The 25,709-nt window shown below is 48.1% G+C and overlaps 1 protein-coding gene across 1 annotated transcript in view; it reads left to right on the top strand.

Annotated features, from left to right (window-relative positions):
- LOC124462588 (transmembrane protein 132C-like) overlaps positions 1–25,709 on the top strand; it is a gene marked incomplete at its 3' end in the record, with an annotated part of 76,156 nt that overhangs the window by 31,172 nt on the left and 19,275 nt on the right. The window contains exons 4-5 of the mRNA XM_047014212.1: positions 6,120–7,032; positions 24,438–24,581. Coding sequence (XP_046870168.1) covers positions 6,120–7,032; positions 24,438–24,581 — 1,057 coding nt within the window. The remainder of the gene's footprint in view (positions 1–6,119; positions 7,033–24,437; positions 24,582–25,709) is intronic.

Below are 25,709 nucleotides of genomic sequence, written 5' to 3'. Positions count from 1 at the left end.
ACTGCCAAGAAGAGGCTACTTAACACTCGAGGACTGTAGACTGTTTTGCAGCGTAACCTTGCTCTAAATGCCAAGACATTATTCACCGTCCCTGCTTAGCCAGCCCATTGCGTTTCGCTAGCCTCTTTCTACTGCATCTAATTCCCTACATTAGGCCACAGACATCCTACCTGGGGCTATAATCTCTACCTGGGATCGATCCACTATGATGTGATTACCATGTGCCCACATTGTAATTTATGACACAGGCCTGGCTCTGCCTGTGCTAACCTCTGTGTCATCTGTCTCTGTCGTCCTCTTCATTTGACTTGGAACGTGGCGCTGCCTCGGAATGCGAGCGCGGGGGGGGGGGGAATCGGATGATCGTTTTAGCCACGTGGGAAAAGAGAAGGCTGTCCCAGTTCTCTGGGCAATCCGAGGCCTTAAATGACACGAGCGAAGCCTTATGGCTCGAGTCAAATTGCAGTTATTGTCGTCCCTACGGGAAGGCTAACGACAGCATTGCTCTGCTCAGCACATTTGGCCACCCCCCCCCCCCCCCCCCCCCCCCACCTTAAGAGTCCACCCCGTTGTTCATATCCGCTAAACGACTCCTGGCCCGCTCATATCCCTCCTACAGCAGCCTCCTCTAAGCTCAGCATCAGGGCGACTGGCAACCAGCAGGATGAAACGGCACTAAAAAGCTAATTTCGATCCCCGATGTGTCTTAAAGCAGAACACTTCAGCTTTTTTTCCCCCTCCTCTTCTCCACAACTGCCTGAGCACTGTTCATTGCTCAGGGTCCCCACCTGGGAAGAATGCACACACACACAGTAACAAACGTGATATAGCTTCATCCCTTATAAGAATATGCTTGAAAAGGCTGGAGAACATCTCCCATCTCGGTCTATCATTACTAATGCCTGAGCACGGTTTTTTTCTTTCGATTACAGATTCCCAAGGCATACAAATGTATTATTTCCAACAGGGGAAATGGTAAAGATGGATTTGAAACCTCCTGCTTTTAGAGCAATTACATCTGCACTCTAATTGCTGCTTGTGGTGCAATGAATTTGCCACAGAGACAAACAAATAAACAGCAACGTTGTCACCATTTGCAACTTTTTCCGCATAAATGTTTTTCTGAGTGGTTGTCACTATGCCATAGGCAGATATGGCAGATGTTTTGTGGAACAGGGAAAGAAGAAATACACTCGATGCTATGTATTTTCCAGTTTATCTTTCTGCATTTCATTTTTTTCCTCATTCTCCTTGATAATGCCAGGCTCGATTGAGCATTTTTATTTTCTTATGGAGTTATCGCACTCATTTTACAGATGACTGTCACAAGCTACTCTGAAGATTTCAATCACCCCTGCTTCAGTCATATCTTCTCCCTCGCTCCCTGTCCCTCCACAGATTGGCCCTCTCACACCTGCTCAGACAGCGAGTGACCCTTCCGACACTATCCGTGTGTGTCAGAGAGAGAGAGTGTGTGCGCGCGCGTCAGTCAGCCCGATGAGATGACGCCGTAGACTGTGCATGCTGTGCTTACCTAACTCGGCCTCAGTACATGCTGTTCTTACCTGGGCCAGTCTGTGTGTGTGATAAGCATAGCAACACTCAGATACAGGCATAGGAGTTCTTTGGATAAACACAAACCCATGCCTCCAATCTGTGGAGCCTAGGCTGAGAGTGATTGCTGATGTCCATAAAAGATATTAGGCTCACATCGTCCATCTAGGGCAGTCATGAGGCTGAGGCAGTGCCTTGTTTTCCTTCATTTTGCAGAAAGGGGGAAAATTGATTTAGCGTATTGATTGTATAGCATAGAAATGTGTGCCCGGCAATGGAAGATGAACTGGAGCCGCTAAGTGATCTGATTAACCCCCCCCGACTTTGAGCTTAACCTCCGCTCCGCCCCTGCTAGCCTGTGACACGCTGTCAGGTTACATGGGGGGGGCACTTATAACGATTAGCATGGTCATCTGTTCATTCTGTCCATAGCTATTAGTAATAGTCGGTGAGAGGCATTAGCCGTAGCGACTCGCACCCTCTCACCAACCTGAGAGATTGCATTATCTGCTACACAAGGGAGGTGAGAGGGTGACGGTGCCCCTTTAAGGCACTCCAATTACCAAGGCTCAAATTGTGTTCGGTGTGAGGCTAGAATCTGTGCTCCAGGCATCCATCTACACTAGTGCTTACAGTGATCGACAATATTTCCCTTTCTGCTGATGATATTGTTCTGTCAGTAGCCCACTAAGTGAAATGGCTGTCATTGCTAAAGGATCATGGGTAGTGTATTTGCAGGAATATAATGAAAAGTCCAGTATTGGAAAATACTTTGTTAGAACCAGCAGGGTTCTAGGATGATCTACATCAGAGCATAAGCTAACCCGCCTAAAATACTGGTGTGCATTTCTGCAAAAGCCGATCATTGTTTATGTAAGTAATGAACAAAATGCTATTGCAAGGAAGGAAATTAGTTGTTTTCCCCCTTTATTTTAGGCCTACAAGGTTTTCTGTTTGAGGGAATACAGGTGCTGTATTACGTGGTAATGGAGAAGAGATCCATCGCTGACTCAGATACGGTCTTCAATCCCTGGCTACGCCAAAGCTCAGAGTAGAGTGCATGACATGCATATCTGCCCATTCAAGAGTCTTAAAGAGACTTTCCTTTTCATTTCACTATTTTGTTTTCTTCTAAAAAAGGATAAAGTGACAGTATTGATGGACACTGCAGTTCCCCAGAAAAGAGCAAGGTTTTCAGAGGACAGAAAACTAGGTCTAGTAAATATGTCCATTGTGTCTCTTCCCCGAGGACAGGTTGATATTTGCAATATCTTGGGACAAAATACCACAACATCGCCACACATGAGAGAAGAATGCTCCATGGTCTTGGTCGAGACTCCACCAGTCTCCATACTTGGATCTGGATCTGTCTGCAGATCAGAGCGTTGAAGTGGGTGTTTATTGTGATTCACATCTTTCCATTGGGTAGGGTTGCCAATTGTCTCGTTTACTAGTTTCAATGTATTGGAGTTTGGAAATTCTAACATTTGACAATAATAGTTGCTCCCTTGGTTTAGGACAAAGCCATAATTATGTGGGTATAGAAAGTTTTCCTAACTTAAATGTAAGGGCTGAAAACATGTTTGTTGAAAACGAACTGGCTATGTTACTTGCCCTTTGAGCTGCTTTTAAGCAGATTTGAGAAACAAATACAATTGCTTGCTGAACACATTGCTTGCTGACTTCTTTAAAATGTTTGTTAGAGATTGTACTGTAGTTCATTCATTGCTGTTGCCCCAATTCTAAATGGATGATTGTTTTGCCTTCCACATGTTCAAGTCAAGTCCATTTCCTGTTTATTCCTTATGTGCATTCAAGCACTTGGCACTTATGTCAAGATCTGTCTCTTTTACATTTTCCATAAGGCTGGTTGGAGGAATGCTAGTTTATGCTGATACGAGGTGTCACTACAAGCACTCTCACATGTAATTAGGTCAGCTGGTTAGGGGAGAAGAGGAAATGTGGGCCATGCACATGTCTGACAGACTTCAGCTGATTAGTACAGGCCCTACCAGCACCATCTAGGCCTTCCTCTCTCTCTGTCTCTCTCTCTCTCTCTGTCTCTCTGTCTCTCTCTCTCTATCTCTTTCTCACACTCTCTCTATCTCTCTCACACTCTCTCTCTCTCTCTCTCTCGCTCTCTCCGTCTCTGTCTCTTATACTTCCTCCCTGCTTGGATGTAATTGCTCGACTTCGGGCCATTGGGTTGCTAGATATTTGACGTCTAATTCTCCATATGACAAACAAGGAGCAACTGGTTTCCGAGCCACAGAAAACACCCTGTTCTTGGTAGCAGCTCGTCTTCATTTAAACATAACCGGCTTCAAACACATCCACCCATGATCTGTTTCATACATTCTCTAGCTATATTGTTATTTGTTATAATACAGATGTTGGCCATATCATTGAGGCAAGGAGCATGCTTGGATATATCAATTAAATCTGTTATTACTGTAAATCCCATACCGTAGGTACATAGATGCAAACTGTCAATCTTAACCCTGTTGGACACCCCGTTTCAAATGTATAAACCGAGATCTGCTCCTCTCCCATTTTTCATCCCTCTTTTTCATCCCGTGGTTCTCCATCACCGCGGTAACCCCCGAGCAGCGTCAGATGTGCTGGGCCTCACAGTGGCAGAAGATCACTCAGTTTTACAGTCATTAATTTCCACTCTGCCCATTACGGACTGGGAAGCCACTCATTGCAGCTGATGAATCATACGGATCTGAATCATGCGTGGGTTCGCTTTGTAGAGAGCCTGTCCCAATCACGGTGTGAGATAATAAGTTGTAATTAATAGTGAGACTCTCTCAACGCCATCCATAGAAGTTCCGCTGAGAGCAGGTTATATTAGCCAGCATGCTGTCTCCTTTCCAGCTAAGAGGTACTCTCTCCATCTCAAGGGGGTCTGGATCACAAAGCACACAGCTCTACCAGGGTTTGGTGGCTCTCTCGATGTCTGTCAGAATATTCAGTCGCTGTCCACCGGGGAATAGGGTTGTCCTGGCAGGCTTTGGGATTTGGCAAAGAGGAGGTCAAACTGTCTGCACAAATCATCCAAATTTTCATTTGTCGAAAACAGCTTTCCGAATGTGATTTACGGCAGAGACATGAAATCCTACTCAGTGGCTAGCCCACAGGGGATGCGGGAGTATATTATGAGCTGGTAGATTACTACTCTCTGTATATGCCATGGAAGATTAGAGAAACATTCAAAAGTCATTACACTACTTTGGCTCATGCGGTGTATTCTGCTGTCCTGGGTTGACGCGGTAAGTAGGACAGTGTGTCAGATCTCCACTCACAGACACGGAGGGAGAGGAGGCTGGAACCACAAGCGCACTCTCGACGAAGGATCCGTTGGCTCATTATCGACCCACCGCCGCGTTTGTTTGTCTTGGGCTCTCGCGCACGCGCAGCGGCTTTAGTGCCTGTCCCCTGTCTTTGTCAGACTCTCAGACTCTCCGAATGCCTCTGAAACCCTCCCTTGCCGTATCGAACGCCACCCGGATCATCGCCATGGTGCCCCGGGATGGCGGGAAGGCCAGCCCAAGGCAGCGACGTACGCATCACAAATCACCGGTGCATCTCCCCTTTGCGTCAGGGACGGGAAATCAATGACATCCAACAGGATACTTCATCAGCCCAAATATCTGTAGCCTGATGGTAGATGGAGGGAAGGAGGGATGGAGAGAGAGAGAGAGAGAGAGAGGGAGAGGGTGGATAGAAGGATGGAGGGGCAGGGGAGGGGGGTGGCTCAAGACCAGGCCGGTGTGTCAGGGCCGATCGAAAGGTCTGGTTTGCCCCAGACGAGGACGTGCTGTAGATGTGAACAGAGCGGCGTGACGAGTGTGGGAGGAATCCTGGATTTTTTATCTTAATCCCAATCAGCACATACACAATTGCGTTATTATTTAATAATGTCTTGTGTTCATTCACACTGTGTTCTTACTGTGATTGTCTCCATCTCCGACTGCCCCCATTAACATAATAATTACTATAAACACTGTCCTCTGACTTTCATGCCTCAGGGAGACTTTGCTAGTACCGCAGTATCTGAACTGGTCATTTTTAGACTACGGTATTTGCTCTCTCTCCAATCAGCTGGATGTTTAACAAACCCAGAACTAATCTGAAAGTCGCGCCATTTGAGTTGAGACAGACTGAACCTTCTTCCACGCGAGAAAGAGAAAGCGGGGGAGGCTGTGTGTTGGAGAAGGACAATAAAGAAGCAAAAAGATAAAAAGGTTTCTGTGAGGAAGAGAGTGAGTGAAGTCACTGAGGAAGTCATGGTGAAGGATATCTGTTGTAAAAGCTGGTAGCCATTGTAATAACCCTGTACAATAAATGCAGCGATGCATGAAAAGGGTCGGGCTTTACACTGTCTTGCAATGAATAGAGACAGACTGAAACTGAGGTTGTCCTTGGTTTAAATGCTTATTTTCTTTTTCCTTTTTCGGTTTCAGCCTCCTTTTCCAATCTCCTGCTCACGTTTATATTCATATGCAAGGTATTTACTTTATCTCTCTCTTTGTCTTTCTCCTTCTCTCTCTCCGATTCAGGGACTGACAGCAGGATGATTCTGGAAGGCCTGCAGAGGTTTGGCCCCATGCCCACCTACCTACCCGTCAGCTACCAGGTCCTGAATGCCGACTCCGCCTTCTTCCTGAAGGAGGCCAATCAGGACCTGATGAGGAACTCCAGCCTCCAGGCGCGAACAGAAGCCTTCTTCATCCAGCAGGCTCGGAGGATGCCGTCCCTCAACGCCAGCTACGGGCCCCTCTCTGTTCAGCAACCAGTCCCCCTGGACCTGCTCCAGAACCCTGGGCCTTTCACCAGACCCTCCTCCCCCTCCTCCGCCTCCTCCTCCTCTCCAGCTCTCTTCCCCTTCAACTGGAAGGTCCACACATACATCATCAACGACAGGATCCACCCCAGCTGGCCCAAGGTCCAAGTGTTGTTCTACGTGGCCGGGAGGGACTGGGACGACTACAGCGCCGTCCACAGGCTGCCATGCGTCCGCATGTTCGCCTTTCACGAGACCCAGGAGGTCCGGGGCACCTGCCGGCTCAAGGGGGAGCTGGGGTTGTGTGTGGCCGAGCTGGAGCCCCTGGCGAGCTGGTTCAGCCCCCCCACAGTCAGACCCGGGAGGCAGAGGGCTCCAGAGCAAGCCCAGGGCACCCCCGTGGAGCTCTACTACATGGTACAGTCCGCAGACAGCGGCGAGTGCAGCTCTGAGGACCCCAAGAAGGCCAGTACCATCCGTACGGAGCAGCAGGGGCCCTTGGGGTATTTCTCAGGGCCTACACCCATGCAGCGCATCGGGAGCGTGAGGTTGTTCCAGCCCCTTTCAGAGCTGAGGTTGGACGGCAACTTCATGGTGATGGTGCCTTCTAGACCAATCAGACAGAGGGAAACTGTCTCCACCTTTCTGGCGCTTTCCAGCCTCTCACCCATCCAGATCTTTACCCTCAGGTGAGTCAGAAGGGCAGCCCACGCGTGTGTGTGTGTGTGTGGATGAACCTGTGTTCTCCAGGGAGTCTATAGTCATAGGGATTTGCTGTGAGGATTTGCAGTGATTCATTCAAAGTTCACGTCCCTCCTCTCTAAATGTCACGCTTGCATTAGATATTACCAACATGTGGAGGAAGAGCAATGCTTAAAAAAAATCTAAAGTACCCATATAAACAGCTATTATGTTTGTTTAAACAGATTATTTCACTGTTAAAAAAATAAACGTAAACCAAGCCTAACAGCTTTTGTCATCTGCAAAAAAAAAGTGGCAAAAAGTAAACCCAGAAATAGAAAAAGGCTTTATTTTAAACGGCGTCAAAGAGAAACTTGTCATTGATTCATTGAGCTCTGAGTGCTAATTAAAATGTGACAAAGCGACTCAAGGCGCTTCACTGGCCATGCAAATGAAGATGTAAGGAATATACATTTGCTGCCTAGAAGCCTGAGATCTAAATCACGGGAGATGAAACTGTTAGGAGTTCAAGGAGCAGCGTTGACAAATAACTCAGGCAATTCATCAACCTGGCTAAGCAAGAAACCAGCCTAAAAGCCTCACTGCTATTCTTTCACCATCCGCACCATGATGAACATTTATGAAGTGGGCGCCGTGTGTGTGTGTGTGCGTTCTCTTTTGTCAGTATTTGCACTGAAACTAATTACTTGGGGTTTCCTTTGAGCCTATCTGCTGTGCTTTTGCTACAAATTCCCACTTTTAGAAGTTAGCATCGACGATATCCTCTGGGAGTCCAACTTGCGGGGAAACCTGGACTTGCTAATCAGCCCCGATAAAACATCAAAGTCTTTCAAAAAATCACCAGTCTTACAAAGGTCCAACCAAAGCACGAACAGACGGTTATCAGCCATGTTGAAAAGAGCGCCCCGCTTGAAGACTTTGATGCCGTGCTGGTTGGTGGCGCGCTGGTATGGGTGCGTGTCTGTGGACTAACTCTTTTAGTGTGCACTTTTAGTGTGTTTTTCATCACCCACTCCCGTGGTAACTCTGTCAGATGATAAGGCCCTTTAAAGGAAACCCTCCCTGGAGCTCCGGCGGCGAATGCGTGTGTGGCAGTGCCAAGTCCAGGGCCTCATGCCTCCGAGGGAGGCGTGTGCAAGCGTGTGACACCAGGCCCGCCTACGGTGTGCGGTGCGATGACGGGTGCGGTCACCCACACATAAGGACTTTGTTGACCTCTGACCTCTTGTCCGGGAAGATTTATGACATTTCAACTGCGCGTGCGGGTGTGAAGGTTCTGTACATCTGAGAGCTACTAGTGCTGGGTGTTCCGGAAGCCTTTGTTGTGTATTTATGAACCCTGGGTTTGTCCCCCTTCCTTTAGTCTAACTGCAGCCACCATGAGCAGTGACCATATCTTGGAGATAAGCTGTCTAGACAGCTGCTCAGGCTACATATGTTCTTTTCAACGTGGATGTCGAAAAATGGGCTAAGGCTAGGCATAGTGTCATGATGCGTCCTTGATATCGAATACATTTTCCATACAACATTTCAAATGTGGAATACTTGATTTCAAAAGAGTGTTCAGTTAAATATTAATACTAACCCAGACAAGAAAGAATCATCATTCATCATGGTCTTCTCAGCCTTGAATATACCATGTATATTCCAGATACGTTTCACCCTAAGGCTGTATGAATACAGCTTTCCTTTTTTTAATCCTGTCATCTGTATGAGATCTAATCTACGCTAATGCAATCCAAGTCAATTCCAATCCAGGATGCAATTACTGTATAGCATTTTTACTTTCTCCCCCCCCCCCCCATTGAGTAACGCACAGACACATACACTCAAACGGGTATCAAAAAGTAATTTCTTGAAGTGTTTTGTTGTTCGATAGCGAAGGAAAACCTTCTAGAACTGTCGGCAGCGATGGCCCGCTCGCCTAGCCTAGCCTCATTAGCCACGGAGAAAGATACAACAGGTTTGGGCTTTACTCCTCATTCAGAATGCAATTAAAAACAGTTTCCTTTTGAACAAATGAACACCCCTTTCCAAAGATAAATAGTCCCAGTTGTCTTGTAATTTTGACTAAACAATCTTACATGTTTCCACAGGTCCCCCTAGGCGCTATGCTAATGCATGCTAACGACTAATGAGTCAGAGTGGACGGTAACAACCGGGAAATGTAGCTTAAATATTGTGGCTTAAGGCCCTTTTGGCATTTGGTTTTAAAGTTGGATTAGGTTTTTTCTTTTTCTTTGAGAAGCAAGAAGAAAACAGCAAAAAGAACATTTAGGCAATTTCATTTATGCAAAATGAGTAATGTGCCCAAATAAATCCACAGCTGTGGAAAACTGCATTTGGTATTCAGTATTTGGCCAATTCATTAAATTTGGAATTCATTAAATTTGGTTTGGTCAATCATTTTTATTTAGGTGCATCCCTAGATGTCTCTGCGAAAAAATGTAAGGGTAGATGTTACAAAGAGTTGATGAAATCCCTTCTGGAGACTGTCTCCGAATGAGGCAGCTGGCGGCATACATACTGGCCCCATTGCACTATCAAAAGGAGGAGCAGTCGTAAGAAATCATTACTGGGTGGATGTAAGCGTTGGGACTACTCGCTGCAGGGCCTGGGACTGCTGTGTAGAGGCAGGCCCCTACCCACAGACATATCTGCATAGAGTTAGCAATCTAACAAGTCTTCCCAGCACGCAAAACCGCAAATCACTTATTAATGAGAAGATGAGGAGAGTCTTGGTCTTCAAAGTAAACATTCTGGCTAGCATCCCTGGTGAAACGCAGGGACGGCGGGAGACGAGGAGAAAGGAGAGAGGGAAGGGGGAAGAGTTTGCTCAATAAACTGAGACAGAGGCTGGTACGATTTAGAAGTATAGTACCTTCAACAGATGAAAGTTGTGAACATACATGGAGGTCAGATGGCTGAGCCGTTAGGGAGTCGGGCTATTAATCAGAAGGTTGTTGGTTCGATTCCCGCCCGTGCCAAATGACGTTGTGTCCTTGGGCAAGGCACTTCATCCTACTTGCCTCGGGGAGAATATCCCTGTACTTACTGTAAGTCGCTCTGGATAAGAGCGTCTGCTAAAATGACTAAATATAAAATGTACATGCCTGCTTCTACAACGATACACGGAGACCTTGTAAAACGGAGAAAGAGGGAGACGGACAGGTTGATAGAGAGCGAGGAAACGAGAGAGAGAAAAGCGGGAAGCAGGGAGGGGCGCCAAAGAAAGAGGAAAGTTTCCATGAAAAAAACTGTTCTGATTAAACCTAAAAATGGAAATGGAAAATGCAGGCTAGCCTATCTCTATGACCTTTTAAAGAACGGTAAGTCATAGAAGAGAGAAGCAAAGATAACAATAATGTTCAGAGGGGGGAAGCATCTCGTTTTCTAACCTTTTCTCTGTGATATTTTGTTGGCTGATAAGGAGTGGCGAAGACCTAGGATTCACACAGTTGGCTTCAAAATCATCTTTGAGATGAGATCTTTGACCTGCTTGCACAAACGTGTGAGCAAAAAGTAATAAAAAAAACGTAAAAATATGTATTTATACCGATTATATTTCAGCAGACATTATACCAACAAAGCACAAGATAACTTGAAAATAAATGCATTTGTAAAATTTTACATCAACTGTCCATGAATAGCCCAAAATTAGGCCCATAACTGAATGTTAGAATGTAACATACTCGGTTTGCCTACAACACAAAAGTGAACTAAAGACTAACTTTTCGGTGTATCGCCAAGGACATCCTTCTGTCCCTTGACAACACGATGCCTCGGCTAACGCCCTGGTCCTTAAAGGCAGCATCAGTTCATGTCGATCCAGCATGTTCTGTTCCCCAACACCACGACCTCCAAGGCCCGCTGGCCTCGCGTTGCGAGGGGCCACGCTAAGGTCACAGATCCTTCTCTGTTCCGAGGGAGCCTTGTGGTCCCAGTTGGAGGCTAAAGAGATGCAGTGTAAAGGACGGCTGGAGTGGCCCCGGAAGGTTCCGTGGCCGTGTGAGAAGTCTTGGTGTTTCAAGGGCGATCGAGGAGAAGAAGATGCAGCGTGCCTCTCTCTCTCTCTCTCTCTCTCTCTCTCTCTCTCTCTCTCTCTCTCTCTCTCTCTCTCTCTCTCTCTCTCTCTCTCTCTCTCTCTCTCTCTCTCTCTCTCTCTCTCTCTCTCTCCTTTTTCCTAAAACGATGTTTTTTGTGCAATATTTTTTTTGCAACTGCTTGTTTTCCCTAAGGCTGTGGATTTTGCTTTGATTAGTTTGATCACACACCCTGCAGCTGCTAGTACGACACGCTAAATCATACATATTTTAGGGTGGGTTTGAGGGGGGATGGTCAAAGAGAAATAGCATTCAATTCATGTTTGGAGCCTGTGTCAGGATCGAAACAGTCCAACCCTGGACATACATTACTAAGTAAACAAATCTCAAACAGAGTTCCTTGAGCTTGAAATCAATTGTTAACCACCCTCTGTGGTATCGAGCTGTGGCCCATCCCTGTGCCTGGCCTGGGCCTGGGCTTTAGGGCTGAGGGTGCTGCGCCCGGAGCCAGTTTGGGGTCAGGCGTAGATCGTCTACGGATGAGCGTGCCGTTTGGAATCGAGCCTTCATCAGCTTCTGGAGATGCTGTGGGGGGGGGGGGGGGGGGGGGGGGTGGTTAAGCCTTGATCTGCTCAGTAGTGTGTGTATGTGTGTGTGCGGTACAGTCGTTTCTGGTGTGTGTGTGTGTGTGTCTGTGTGGGATATGAGGGTGCATAATATACACTTGTCAGGAGCAATAAGTCCTCAGATAACATGCCCCCCAATTCCACTCCAGTCCTCCACTGCATCTCTGTTCTCCTTCTCTCCCTCCCTCCACCCCCCCCCCCCTCCCTTCTCGCCATATGTCTCCACATTGATGTTTGTGTGGTTGAACCGTCATGCTCAATTGGAGTCGATAAGCTCCCGGGCAGGAAGTCCCACCACAGTAGGAGGTGGTCCAACTGGTTCACTTGCCGCTACAGCAGGCGCCTAGGGAATCAGATTATTAATTTTTTCTTCTTCAGATTTCTCTGAGTCACACACTGCTAGCGTAAATTAATATGGAGATGCACAAATACAGATAACAATTGTGTCTTATAGAGTTTTAAACATAGCAACAACAAAAAATGTGTTTTTAGGGGCATGCCAAAGCTGTGTCCAATCTCACTGACGCCTTGTGACAGGCGTCAGTGTCGCTGGTCGGTATCGACGGCTCTTTCACTTCTGCAGCCGTCTGACATGCCACACCGGCTCCTCCTCAACCACAGTACAAACGAACGTGCGAAAGGAGCATCTGCAACATTGTGTGTGACAGAGAGAGAGAGACTGTGAGGGCAAACGTGTGCGTGTGTGTGTCCAACCCCCCTTACGCGTTTCAGGAAAAGCCTCAGCAAGCCGTGACAGCCTCGCGCCACCTCCCGCAGCGCGGTGTCGAGGCTTGAAAGGAAGAGGGGAGAGAGGGAGCGACAGGCAGAGGAGGCCCCCGTACGGGAGCAGACTCCCAGAGACACTGGAGCTCTGCCTCTGTTGACCCTGAAAGACCCCAAGCAGGGAACTCTCCTCCTATCCAACAGCGGTAGGGACTCGTTTGACTCCGTGTGTGTGTCTGTTCAAAGGCGTATGTCGCTGCGTGCCTAAGCGCGGGTAGTGTCAGGAGGGTGGAGGTTTGGCGGGGGGGGCATGTTTGGCTCTCGTCCAAAGGGATTAGACCTGAGAGACACTCGCTCTCCGTGACGCTCTCCGTGTTGTGGCCTGTGGGGCAGCAACCACGGAGCAGCCAGGACTGTAAACATCCCGTAGCGCAGCGGATGAACCTGTGAAGTGGAGGCTCCTCCGAGGGGCATGGTCCTGGCAGACGACTGCTAGCTGGGGATGGGGGGGGGGGGGGAGGGGAGGGTGGTGGTGTCTGGCTCGTTAAAACCCCCAGCTGTCTCCAGGTGCCAGATTACTGAGGTCCACTTCAGAGAGCCAAGAGCCATACAGGTAGAGAGAAGAGAGACTGTGTGTGTGTAGGTGTGTGTGCGTGTAGACACATGTGTCAGGCATCTTCAGAAATGGTGTATTTACTTATGATCATACCAATACTCAAAGATACACACACACACACCAATGCACAAACACACACACACACTCTGAATCCACCTCATTTTCCATCATGGTCAATGGTAAATCTTAACGAATCAAATGGTTCCTTGGGTGTTGTGTTGTAAGTGTACCATAAATGGTGACTTGAACTGATGGTGAGGTGATCATACAGGCCCACAACCAAGTGAACTTTTGAAGACTCAAATTATTATGCATGGGTCTGCTTAGTACAGCTGCAGACCTCTGACTAGAACTACCAGAAGAAAAGAGACAGGGAGAACATTAATAACAAGCAAAAAAAAGGAGAGGTGGATTGGAGGAGACCAGTGGCGAGGAAGCAACAGAAGCTGTTACAGATAGCACGCAGGGGTGATCAGATTTCACATTTTTCTTGATGAAAACATGTCCCGTTTGAACAACTAATCAGTGAAATCTAGAAAACAAACACAACCGGTATGGGTGCCAAATCCCACTAGCAGTCTCTTTGCCAGGGGAGGAAACAAAAACAAAAAACAAAAAAGCATTAAGAAAAGACAAAAGGATGCAACACTGCTTGAAAACAAATGGCACTTTTTGAAATGCGGTCTTCTTTGTGTTCTCCTTTCTTCTGGTTAAAAGTCCGACTGAACGCCCAGCAGAGGAGCCCGCCGTGTCCTCCGGCGCCTTCTGTCAAGGCTAATCATGCAGACACTGAACCATCCCTCAATCCTTCCCCTGTGGATCCCTCCCTCCCTCCCTCCCTCCCTCCCTCCCTCCCTCCCTCCCTCCTTCCCTCCTTCCCTCCTTCCCTCCCTCCCTCCAGCCCAGACACACACTGCCGCACGCAACGGAACGTCACCCACGAGCCCCACCCACAAACGGGTCGGGGATGTGTCTCTGTGGTCGGCAGTGACTCGCGGGGTCCTTGTCCGGTCTGCCGCGAGCCCGTGCTGTTGGCGTTCGGTGCAGCCCAGCGGTGCACGTAATGAAGTGCAAATGAGGCTAATGTGCCCGCTGACGCGCTGGCTTTTAAAGATCAGCCTGCGATTGATTTACCTGTGGCTCTGCTGAGGCATTAACCAATAACGCAGCAGACAGAAGCCAGCGTGGTTGGAGGCGGGCACTGATGAAAATGATGGGACTAAAACGACTTCGGGGACACGCGGGTCAAACTCGGTCGCCATTCAGTTCCTTCGAGGCCCCTTCTCCGTGGATGCGTGCAGACGCATCCTTGACGCCACTGAGAAAATACTCTCCTGTTGCTGCTGTTCGTCAAATGGATTATCATTCATCTGACAGCCTTATGCTTTGGAGATGTATACATTTGACCAGAGTCAAATCCTAATTACAGTAGATATGGGCTGTGTATATGGTGGTATTAGAATGAGCAGAGATGAGAGAGATCGTAGAAGTCCTTCCATCCTCTTGCTTGCATCCCTGATGACAGCGTCACATACCATTAGCCTAATTGGGTCTATTTTGTTGACATACACACACACACACACACCAGCACACACAGTCCTCAGGTATTTAGCATCTTGGCACTCGGATGATACACTGTGTGTGTTTTGGATCCTTTTGCGCTGACCTTTTACCAAACTGAATATCCAGTGACACATCCAGACAACGGGTGAATCCGAGGAGGGAGGGGCTGTGGTTTATTTGTTTCCTGTAGTTTTAGCACCTCTCTCTTCTACGTCGAGACCCGGCACTTCATCAATCCCTGTTTGGCTTTACTTCTTCCTCCCAGTGTGACACATCCTTCAGTATCTTCATACAATTTATGATGTAATTAGAGGACATCATTAAAAATCAACCGTTTGTACCAGTCCTGCAGAAAATGTTTCAGTGATTGCCAAAGATTAATCGTCGCAATGATGGGTTCAGATCACTGTTATTTGCATATGTATGGAGATTTAGATTTTGGTTGTCCTGCTTTTTGACATAATATGCTGTTCATATGGCTTCTGACAGCATGAATACATTATCCAATCTAAGTGGATTCTCTATTTTCAGTTCTTGATGGCAAACGCATATGTTTTTGGTAGATACGGAGTACGTCATTTCACAAAGTATTCAGTGTATCAATCTTACGTGGCTTATTAGGTTTAATCATCACGCCGTGCACACATTTCTTATACAGTTCACGCTGCACGGAATTCATTATTGTGTGTTTGTCCCCTTCCGACTGTGTTGATTCTAATACTAGGATAAGCATATACATTGCATCATCTTAATGAAAGGATAATTCATTCATCCATACATCACTGTGAAAGGACAAGGTCATCTTGGGGAAATGACTCAAGGACAGGGATGCTTGTGAAATCCCTGCGGTGCCACTGCATGATGTAAAGAGGACTTGGTAACGATCTCAAGCCAAGCCCTGTTAGGTTCCAGCACTGGCCACTCTGCCGGCAGTCCACCACTGTTAATATGTAACTTCTCCCGCATCAATACGTTTACTCTGGGTTTAATATGTCTCACCACATCCTGCGATTATCCCGCTAGTAGCCCTCCAGAGCTCTGCCAAATATTGGATCACTCTGGGATGATCCAGCCTATCCGGGAAAATTATATTTGAAGTCTAATTTTCTCCCGGCTCAACCCATAGTTAGGTCAGGGTGGGTTTACAGGAGAAGCAGCCGACACACCCCTCTAGTCCCTAGCCCCAGGGTTAAATGGTTCTAGTCCCTCAGCCCCAGGGTTAAATGGTTCTAGTCCTCAGTTCTAGTGTTAACTGGTTCCAGCCCTCAGCCCCATGGTTAAAGAGTTAAAGTACCCAGGTCTAGTGTTAACTGGTTCCAGCCCTCAGCCCAACGGTTAAAGAGTTAAAGTACCCAGGTCTGGTGTTAACTGGTTCCAGCCCTCAGCCCAACGGTTAAAGAGTTAAAGTACCCAGTTCTAGTGTTAACTGGTTCCAGCCCTCAGCCCCATGGTTAAAGAGTTAAAGTACCCAGGTCTAGTGTTAACTGGTTCCAGCCCTCAGCCCAACGGTTAAAGAGTTAAAGTACCCAGGTCTGGTGTTAACTGGTTCCAGCCCTCAGCCCCACGGTTAAAGGGTTCTAGTCCCCAGCTCCAGGGTTAAAAGACTGGACTACTGTGTGGATAGCCACCAGAGGACTCACACCTCAGTCTGCCAGGTTATAACCTCATTCCTATTGGTGATTTACAGCAGAGTGGGGTTTTCAAATCCACTGTAAGCGCATGAACATGGTTAAAGTTTTTAGTCCCTTGGCATATGATCACATATGATTTGTTTGTGCCAAATGAAAATCCCCCGACTGGAAATCCCATCTCAAATGAGAGCCAACACGTGTACGATATAGTTATGTTTTTCTAATGTGGCAGATGGAGACGTAGAGAACATTTACATTACATTTAGCAGACGCTCTTATCCAGAGCGACTTACAGTAAGTACAGGGACATTCCCCCCGAGGCAAGTAGGGTGAAGTGCCTTGCCCAAGGATACAACGTCATTTGGCACTGCCGGGAATCGAACTGGCGACCTTGAGATTACTAGCCCGATTCCCTAACCACCCAGCCACCTGAAAAGCATGGTGGAATGGATTCGTTCCCTGCCAACAGTCACCACTGCGGGTGTGTGTATAGGTACATAGCCAGCAGGATCCTGGGCTGAGCAGAGAGGTTGCATGGTCACATGCGTCAGTGTCATCACCTCTTTTATCTTCACTTTCATGTACACAGACCCTTTTCGTTTGTCTCCAAACCTACACTCTCTCTTTTCTCTCACTCTCTCCCTGTTTACACTGGCCCGTTACTTTGGTGTGCGTCTCAAAACATTTGTGACTCATTGTTTCTCATTTGCTTTTCCCTCTCCTCTATGGGCGCTGAGAGTTTTATTTACCACCCTACTGTGACACACAGAGAAAGTTTGATTTAGCCATTCATGGAAAATTACACTCGGACACTTTTTAGGGAAAACTGTTTCAAGAAATTGGATGTAAAAAACTACTGAGAGGTACTACTAAACTACTAAATATTTCTAATTTAAACTCCTTTTTCCTCACTAGTGAACTACTTACTGCATTGCCATGGCAATCCCTAACTAAACTACTTGTTGGTATAAATAACTTGTTTTTATGAATTTAGAAATTAAGTGAGATAATTACAGCAAATAAATAAAAATACATGTTTTTGAAACTAATTACTCGATTTCTCACATTGTCTCACAATAGCCCTCTAATTCCTACAGACTTCTGAAGTGTAGCCAATAGCCTGTAATGTCACTTAAAATTCAGCTCAGCTTAAAAAAAAACTGCAGTTTCACACACTCAATGGAAATGCCAGCATGACTTTACAACCAAATGAGATGAGAAGGGCATCACTGGCACTGCACTCCAATGGATCTCAGTCTACCTGTCGGGAAGATGCTACCAGGTCTCCTGGGAAGGCAAACTGTCGGGCCCCTCGCCAGCTCTCCACTGGTGTCCCACAGGGCTCCGTCTTTGGACCCCTCCTCTTCTCTCTGTACACCACCTCACTTGGACCAATCATCACCTCCCATGGCTTCTCCTACCACTGCTACGCTGACAACACGCAGCTGTACCTGTCGTTCCCCCCGACCGATCCGGGGATCTCAGCTAGGATTGAGGCCTGCCTCACAGACATCCCCGCCTGGATGACCAAGCACCATCTCCAGCTGAACCTCTTCAAAACAGAACTTATCATCATTCCGGCCAAACCCTCCATCTCCCACGAACTCTCAATCACCCTGGGATCTGCGACGGTGACCCCTTCATCCTTTGGGGTTACCATGGATGACGAGCTCTCCCTCTCAGCCCACATTGCTGCAGTCTCCCAGATCAGTAGATACCTGTCTGAGCACTCTATCCAGCTGACAAGTGTAAGCACTTGTCCTCTCCAAGTTGGACTACTGCAACTCGCTGCTCGCCAGTCTCCCAGCATGCGCAACCCGCCCTCTTCAGAGGATTCAGAACGCAGCGGCCCGCCTGGTCGACAATCTACCCAGACGCTCTCATGTTACCCCGCTCCTCACCTCATCTTGGCTACTCGCAATGTTTGTGGGGCTATCTTGTTGTTATTATCGGTGACCTATGCACTTTGTAAAGCTCTCTCTTGGAAGTAGCTTTGGATAAAAGCATCTGCTAAATTAATACATGTAAATGAATTATCCTCATGGAGCAACAATAATTAAGTATCTTTATCCTTGGAACCTGTAAATTATAGTGGCTTCCTTTTGTAACTTAACATGGATTCTAAAGATGTACCCCATCCATTTGGCAGCTTGTAAATAACTTGTCTAATCGATGCCCTTCGAACGAGTCCCAGGTGACTAGTCCATCCAGGTTGTTCAACAGAAAAACACCAAAGCTTGGCATGTCTTTCTTTCATTTGCTCGGCAGTTGTCTTCGACCCCCACACCCCCTCCCCCACACCCCCATCTTCTGCTCCTGTGACTGACTCCTCTTGCTCTGCAGTTGTCTTCGACCCCCACACCCCCTCCCCCGCACCCCCATCTTCTGCTCCTGTGACTGACTCCTCTTGCTCTGCAGTTGTCTTCGACCCCACACCCCCTCCCCCACACCCCCATCTTCTGCTCCTGTGACTGACTCCTCTTGCTCTGCAGTTGTCTTCGATCCCCACACCCCCTCCCCCACACCCCCATCTTCTGCTCCTGTGACTGACTCCTCTTGCTCTGCAGTTGTCTTCGACCCCCACACCCCCTCCCCCACACCCCCATCTTCTGCTCCTGTGACTGACTCCTCTTGCTATGCAGTAGCCGGCATGAAACTCCTCTTATTTGAAGTCTCCCTCGTTTCTCCCTCCGCTCTTCTGACTCTCATTTCTTCTTTTTCGTGTGTGTGTGCGTGTTCAGCGGAGGCACTGCCGAGCTCAGTCTGTCAGTCGTCAGACTCGTTTCGGAGTTTTAATAAAGAACAGGGCGAAAGAGAAATGAAGAGGAGGGAGAAGATGTGAGGGAACAGAGAGATGAAGAAAGAAAGGCATCCCTATGTGTGGTGGGATGGGTCTCTGTCTTTTTCTGGCTGCGGGAGAAGAAGCAGACCAGTTTTAAGGTCCTCTCCCCCCTCTCCTCTCCTCTCCCCCCCCTCTCCTCTCCCCCCTCTCCTCTCCTCTCCCCCCCCCTCTCCTCTCCTCTCCCCCCCTCTCCTCTCCTCTCCCCCCTCTCCTCTCCCCCCCTCTCCTCTCCTCTCCCCCCTCCTCCCTCTCCTCTCCCCCCCCCCTCTCCTCTCCCCCCTCTCCTCTCCTCTCCCCCCCTCTCCTCTCCTCTCCCCCCCCCTCTCCTCTCCCCCCCTCTCCTCTCCTCTCCCCCCTCTCCTCTCCTCTCCCCCCCTCTCCTCTCCTCTCCCCCCCTCTCCTCTCCTCTCCCCCCCTCTCCTCTGCTTTTCTCTCCTCTCCCTCCCTCTCCTTTCCCCCCCTCTCCTCTCCTCTGCTTTCCTCTCCTCGCCTTCCATCTCTCACAAACCTCGCTACCCTTGTCTCAAGTCAGCGCGTCCATCCGCTGACTTTCACCCAACCCTGGATTCAGCTGGCGGAAATGGCCACGACCGAGGAGGTCCCTGCGTTGCGTCGGATTGTCTCTGGAGTCGGACGTGACGACCCCTTCCCGTATGCGCGTTGCCTCGTCCTATCAGCGCACAGCAGAGTTAGTCTTCGGGGGTCTTCCAGAGTCTTCCAGAGAGGGCGGGGGGGGGGGGGGGGGGGGGGGGGGGAGGGGGAGGAGGGCGGTCTTGTGGCCTGGTGGCACTCACAACCCTCTCCATTAGACACCACTCGATACCATCTAGCTGAGGTACTAAGTAGTCCTCCAAGTGGTACTCCACTTGATCAGTCCATCCTCAATTGGTAAATGGGTTTGAACCCCTTCAACACAGAGCCCTCCGTGATGTATCGGCTATCTCTCTCCTGTAAAGGACCCGGGTATTGATCAGCTGGATGGGTCAATACTGTATGGGGATGATATTGTCCCATTTCCTTAAGAGCTGCCGCGACAGCCCACCTGTGTACAGACGCGTCCAGGGGAGTTCTGCTGGGGATGTAGTGCTTTGTGACGGCCATGCTGGGCCTCGTCTTCTACGGAACCATCCGGAGGGGTTGAACCCTTTCCCAATGCCATCTGACGGGCACGGGTCTGAGGAGATCACCCAGTAGGGCGATTTTAGAGCGAGATCATGGACACAAAGGGGGGCTTTGGAGCGCATTGGAGAGAAAGCGAGGGAAGAAAGTAATGTCATGAGAAACGAGGGAGGGAGGGAGGGAGCAGGAGAGAGTAAGGTAAACAGAACAATGGAAGCATGAAGCTGTGAAAGATGAAAGAAGACAGAGCGAGAGAGAGAGAGAGAGAGAGAGAGAGAAAGTCAGACAGAAAGAGAGAGGTAGAGAGAGAGGTAGAGAGAGCACTCTCGTCTGAAAATTAGCTTAGCGTGGAGAGGCCTGCCTACGTGACAGTGGTAATATCCTTTTCAATTTGCCGTGTTGCCCCACTCCACTTCATTTAACTAGAGCTGATCATGAAAATAACAGAACCAACCTCATTATCAGCCCTCATCTGCGCATGTGCCCAAACGTCCTCCTCCACTCCAAAGCATGGACTACAACTCCCAAGGTTTGATTGACTCAAGACCAGTCAGCAAATAGTTTCCCTTCACTTAGTGATTGGTGCAAGCCCTGGCAGCCCCTCAGCTAGTCTCTAATTCAGTTGTGGCCACTTGTAATGACTGAGTTGATTCTGTGTTCAGGAGAGGGCTGCAGGCGCTGGGAAATATTCTCCAAACACTAATGAGAGAGAGTGAAAAGGGAGAGGTAGGGGGAAAGAGAAACACACAGAGAGAAAGAGAGAGAGAGAGCGCAGGAGCGAGAGACTGAGTGGATGAGACAGACACCGAGAGAAAGAGGTAAGAGAGAGAAAGAGCGATTTTTAGTCAATAATTGGATTCAGCTGGGATATGATTGGAGATTAAGGTACACGTATCATGTTAACTAGCATAGTGTAATTATTCCAATTTCAGCCTCCTCTGCCAACAGAATTAGGTTCGCCCAAGTTTTTTCGAGCCGACGCAGAAACCATGTTGGTACCTGAGGGTTTTGGAGAACCAAATATTGAATCAATTCATCAACCTTTAGCAAAACAAATTCAGCGGAACATCTGAAGTGTTTTGGGTTCTTGGTCGGATTACTGCACGATTGTTTGGATTTCTGACAGAGCTCTTACGAGGGGATTACACACAGTACATAGTCATATACGCCGGAATCAGAGACTGACTGTCAGCAATACACTTGTGTCTAAGACGGGCCTGGGAACAGGACGTTTCTGTGCCTTTGTTAGGGCCATGTGTGCAGGGAATTAACTGAAGGTGGTGTCTTTGTACTGAGTGACATAAAAGGTACTATTCCACTTCCATTTATCTTCACTAAAGGTCAGTTTCCCTGGTGTGCTTAGACAGACAGTCTGGGAGTATGCCCCTGGTACTCCCTTCTACTTACCAAGGGAACGATCCCGGCTCCATTGTGTGTCTGTACAATGGACCATGTTCCTTTCATAGTCTTCTCCTAAAAATCGTTCACTGTAATGTGCTCACCGTGTAAAAAGCCATTGCTACATATTTGACATTTGCCAGCTGTCGACAATACAGTGCTGGGCATGACTGAGGATGTCAAGTTAGACTATCTTGTCCCCGAGAAATTGGGTGAACGTTCAGATGCAAAAAATGTTGCAGCGGAACGGCCTCAGGCGCCCGTTTGTGACCATGAAGCGCCACCTGCCTCCTGAGTGAGCTTGTGTCCTGTTCAAGTATGCGGGAGACACTCAGCGGTCGCCCGTCTATGGGCGAGTCCTCTCGACAACCGTTACCCACAGTTCAGAAGTGTTGTTTTTATCACCGAAGAGGGGGGGACGGGCAACGATTACACCTGAGCTTTCACTCCTCTCCTTCTAAGACAGGAATCGTACTCAGGAGAGCTCGGTCGGAGCTGTGGGTCATCCGTTACAGGTGCATTTTGGCAGCATTATGTTCATGTTTTTCACCAGTCCTGCTCGTAGGTCATGCTATGAGTCACTTTTGCTTGGTGCCATACGTGGTGCAGGGATAGTGTGAGATAGTAGATTAACATTTGTTTTTAATTGTCCATAGGGGTTTAAATCGTAGATACAAATCTTGAAAATACATAATGTCACGTTTAAAACCTTTTTATCTTCTTAGAACATCCAAAATAGCATGGCTACAGAAGAACAATGAGGAAGAAAGAGATGGAGAGAAAGAGGAGAAAGAGAAATATCGTGTTAGATTATACTTACAAACAAGCCCGCACTGAATAAAAGATGCGAGTGCCTTTACACACCACCGCGAAGTGTGCAGTAGTTAACGCAACCGCAACACCTTTCCCAAGACACTTCCAGTTCATTACCCCCTACCAGACATAACGCCAGGACATTTGGTGTCTTTTCAAGTGCCATTTCCTGTTTTCAGAAACAGGTGTATATGGATGCGTGTCGGTGTTTCATTAGCCGCGTGACGAGCTTGTTGACGTGCTCTCTGGGCACGGTTTGCCTCGCCAATGCCGACCGGGAACATCCATCAGCGAGGGATCAGCCTTCTCTGAGCATCTCCTCTGACAACCGCCGTCACGTCTGTAAATACTCATCTCTCTGATGCATGGGGTCGCCGGGGAATTAATGAGGCTGCTTCATGTGCTGATGCATGAGAAAGTGGGGCCCTCTTCAAATTGCTTTCCTTTATTGCGTCTCCCCCCCCCCCTCCAACCCCCCCTCCCATTTAGTCAGAAAATCATATTAGCCAAACCAATCTCATTTAAAACATGCCATTCCTTAATTTAGCCCTGATGTTTATTTTTCTGCTGCCCAGCGCTTGGCAGAATCCGCATGTCAGAGGGATGTGAGTGAGAGACAGAGGAAGGGGTCGGGGAGAGAGGGAGAGACTGCCTAGTTCTGGAGGCGGTAGTGCATCGGTAATTGTATACTTCCAGCCTCCACAAGTCACGATCCCTCAGGATCGTGCGTGTGTAGAAGAAAAGCTGGCCCCTTTGGTTTTAACAACGGAGCGAGTAACCCATGCTGAGAGCAGTGAACAGCACGAACCTTGACATTTGACCTTGACAAATCGGCGTACAACCCAAATGACAGTAAAAACCCTATTTCACGCCTTTTTCACACGCTATTGTCTATTAGCGAAGACGTCATTAATCTGGTGTGCAACTTAAACTCGCCCGTTTGAAACCAGGGAGAGACAAGGAGAGCGAGAGGCTGGGAGTGATCGACAGCAAGGTTTACAGACGTGCCCACTGCCACGCTGGCCTTTATCAGGGCTCGTCAGGAGCAACGCGGAGCACAGACCCGTTATTAGCGCCACAGCGGTCGCGATAAGATCAGAGAGCGCTGGCCGAGAAGCCGTGATGTAACGCCCGCACCTCCGCCAAACTGCGGCAACTCTGTCACGTCATTATCCGCTGGAATGTGGGGAACTTTTTCTCCGAACGTTAGAAGTCTTTTGCCGTTTCAGAGTGGAGCGAGGACAATCAGCTGCTCATTTTTTGATCTGAGAAATTCGCCCAGAGTTCATGTTTCAGTGAACAGTGTTTTTTTTTTTTTACCTCATAACCGTCTATGCTCCATTTCTTTTCTTTTATCCTCGCTATAAATATAGAAAGATGTTATGAGTGATTCATGTCAGAGGTTTTAGCCATTTGAAACTTTACAAATGAACTGCTCGCAGGTAACATTGATGTCTTTTTGGGATATGACCAACCCAAGACAAAACGTCCTGCAATTTCCTGCTTTGTAGCATGACAAGGGCACATCTAATACAAGACATTAACTTCCTACTTAAACAGGATGTTAAACACGTCTTGACTGTGGTCCTCTCATTTCATATGCACAATGTGTTTCTCAGAGGTTAATTCAAAGTCGGTTACAAATCCTAATCGTTTTTTACACAGTCCACTCGCCATCCGTTGCCAAAGTACATTTGCGGGCTGCAGGTCATTGTGAACTGGAGAGTTGATGTGCTGTGCAAGATGACGCGAGGCACGCTCTCTGTTCAACTGAAACCAAGTGAATATCTAACCCCACACACACAAAATACCCAGTGAACTCCATGATACATACACTAAACTGTAGAAATCGTAGAAAAGCATTAAGCATACAGTCCTTTACCGTAGGCAAGCAACGACTACATCTGATACCGTCAGCATAGCAACACAGCACAGTTTTACATGATATCACTGCCCAGAATGTTCCGTCATATTACGGTAGACGATCGTTGCTAATGCGTGTGACCTGGGCTCCGCAGGGTGAAGCTGAAGGATGGCATGGCGTTCCTGGGGGCGAGGGCCAGCAACCCCGTCGCGTGGACCGTCAGCCAGGACGTGAGGAGCGAGGGGCACAGGGTCGTCACCCTCCACTGCCGCAGGAAGGACAACACCTTTGCTCAGAGGTAGGTGTCAACCACCATGCCTTCGAGATCTCCGTCGATTTCCTCGACCACGATGACGTAGAAGACAGGTTTTACATTTACATTTAGTCATTTAGCAGATGCTCTTATCTAGAGCGACTTACAATAGGTACAGGGACATTCCCCCCGAGGCAAGTAGGGTGAAGTGCCTTGCCCAAGGACACAACGTCATTTGGCATGGCGGGGAATCGATCCAACAACCTTCTGATTTCTAGCCCGACTCCCTCACCGCTCAGCCATCTGACTCCCCAGTTTTGCACACATCCTGTAAGCACCCACACTGCCAAGCACAAACAAGTGCGGACACACACACTCGTGTTTAGGCTCCTGCACCGCGAGGGACTAGGGGTCGGCCTGGAGGTAGTGTGATTGACGGGCGAACCACCTCGCTCTCCCGCGTCGTCATGGTCCCCGCGGGGGTTTGCCCTCACAGTATTTCCATAACCTACGTTAATCTCATGAATACGTATTAGTCAGTGCCTCGTTTGGGGCCTGCAGAACCACACATAGGGTCCTGATGTCAATTGAGAGCTAATCTGGGTTGCTTTCTCTCGTATGTAGCAATTACGGTTAAAGTCCCAGAGACAGAGTGCACCTTGTATTGACATGTGTCATTTCAGAGATAAGAACCTCTTGAAGGAGGCAGGCATGGCACACCGACAAAGATGCCTGGAATTCATCATCTTAATGGCATGCTAGCTAGGAGAAACATATTAGCATACACCATGCTTTCCAACTTGCCTGTGGAGCTTTTAAAGAAATGCTATTCAATGCATTACAGTGCCATTATCTTTTTTTAGCTTGTTCATTGAAATTCACATTGTACTGGGAAGATGTCTTTATGAAATATGTAATTGTTGTTTTTAGCTATTATCTTTGCTGAATCTCCTGTCTTTGGGCATGCTAATGACCGGGTTTATGCACAGATGTGACTTGTGTTATTGTAACTTCTCATTCAAATGCACCGCTGAATGGCTGTGGATATATTGAGCCCCAACATCTCGGAGACCATTAGAATTTCTACACTCTGAAATGAAATCATTACAGAGCCTGATTGCCTTTTGGGAGGTTACATTGTCACTTCAGTGCATATGGGTGCTGCGCGGCGAG

The sequence above is a fragment of the Hypomesus transpacificus genome, unplaced genomic scaffold (genome assembly GCF_021917145.1).
Source record: "Hypomesus transpacificus isolate Combined female unplaced genomic scaffold, fHypTra1 scaffold_227, whole genome shotgun sequence".
NCBI lineage: Eukaryota > Metazoa > Chordata > Actinopteri > Osmeriformes > Osmeridae > Hypomesus > Hypomesus transpacificus.
The sequence above is the reverse complement of the archived record's forward strand: the minus strand, read 5'-3'. Positions and strand labels throughout refer to the sequence as shown.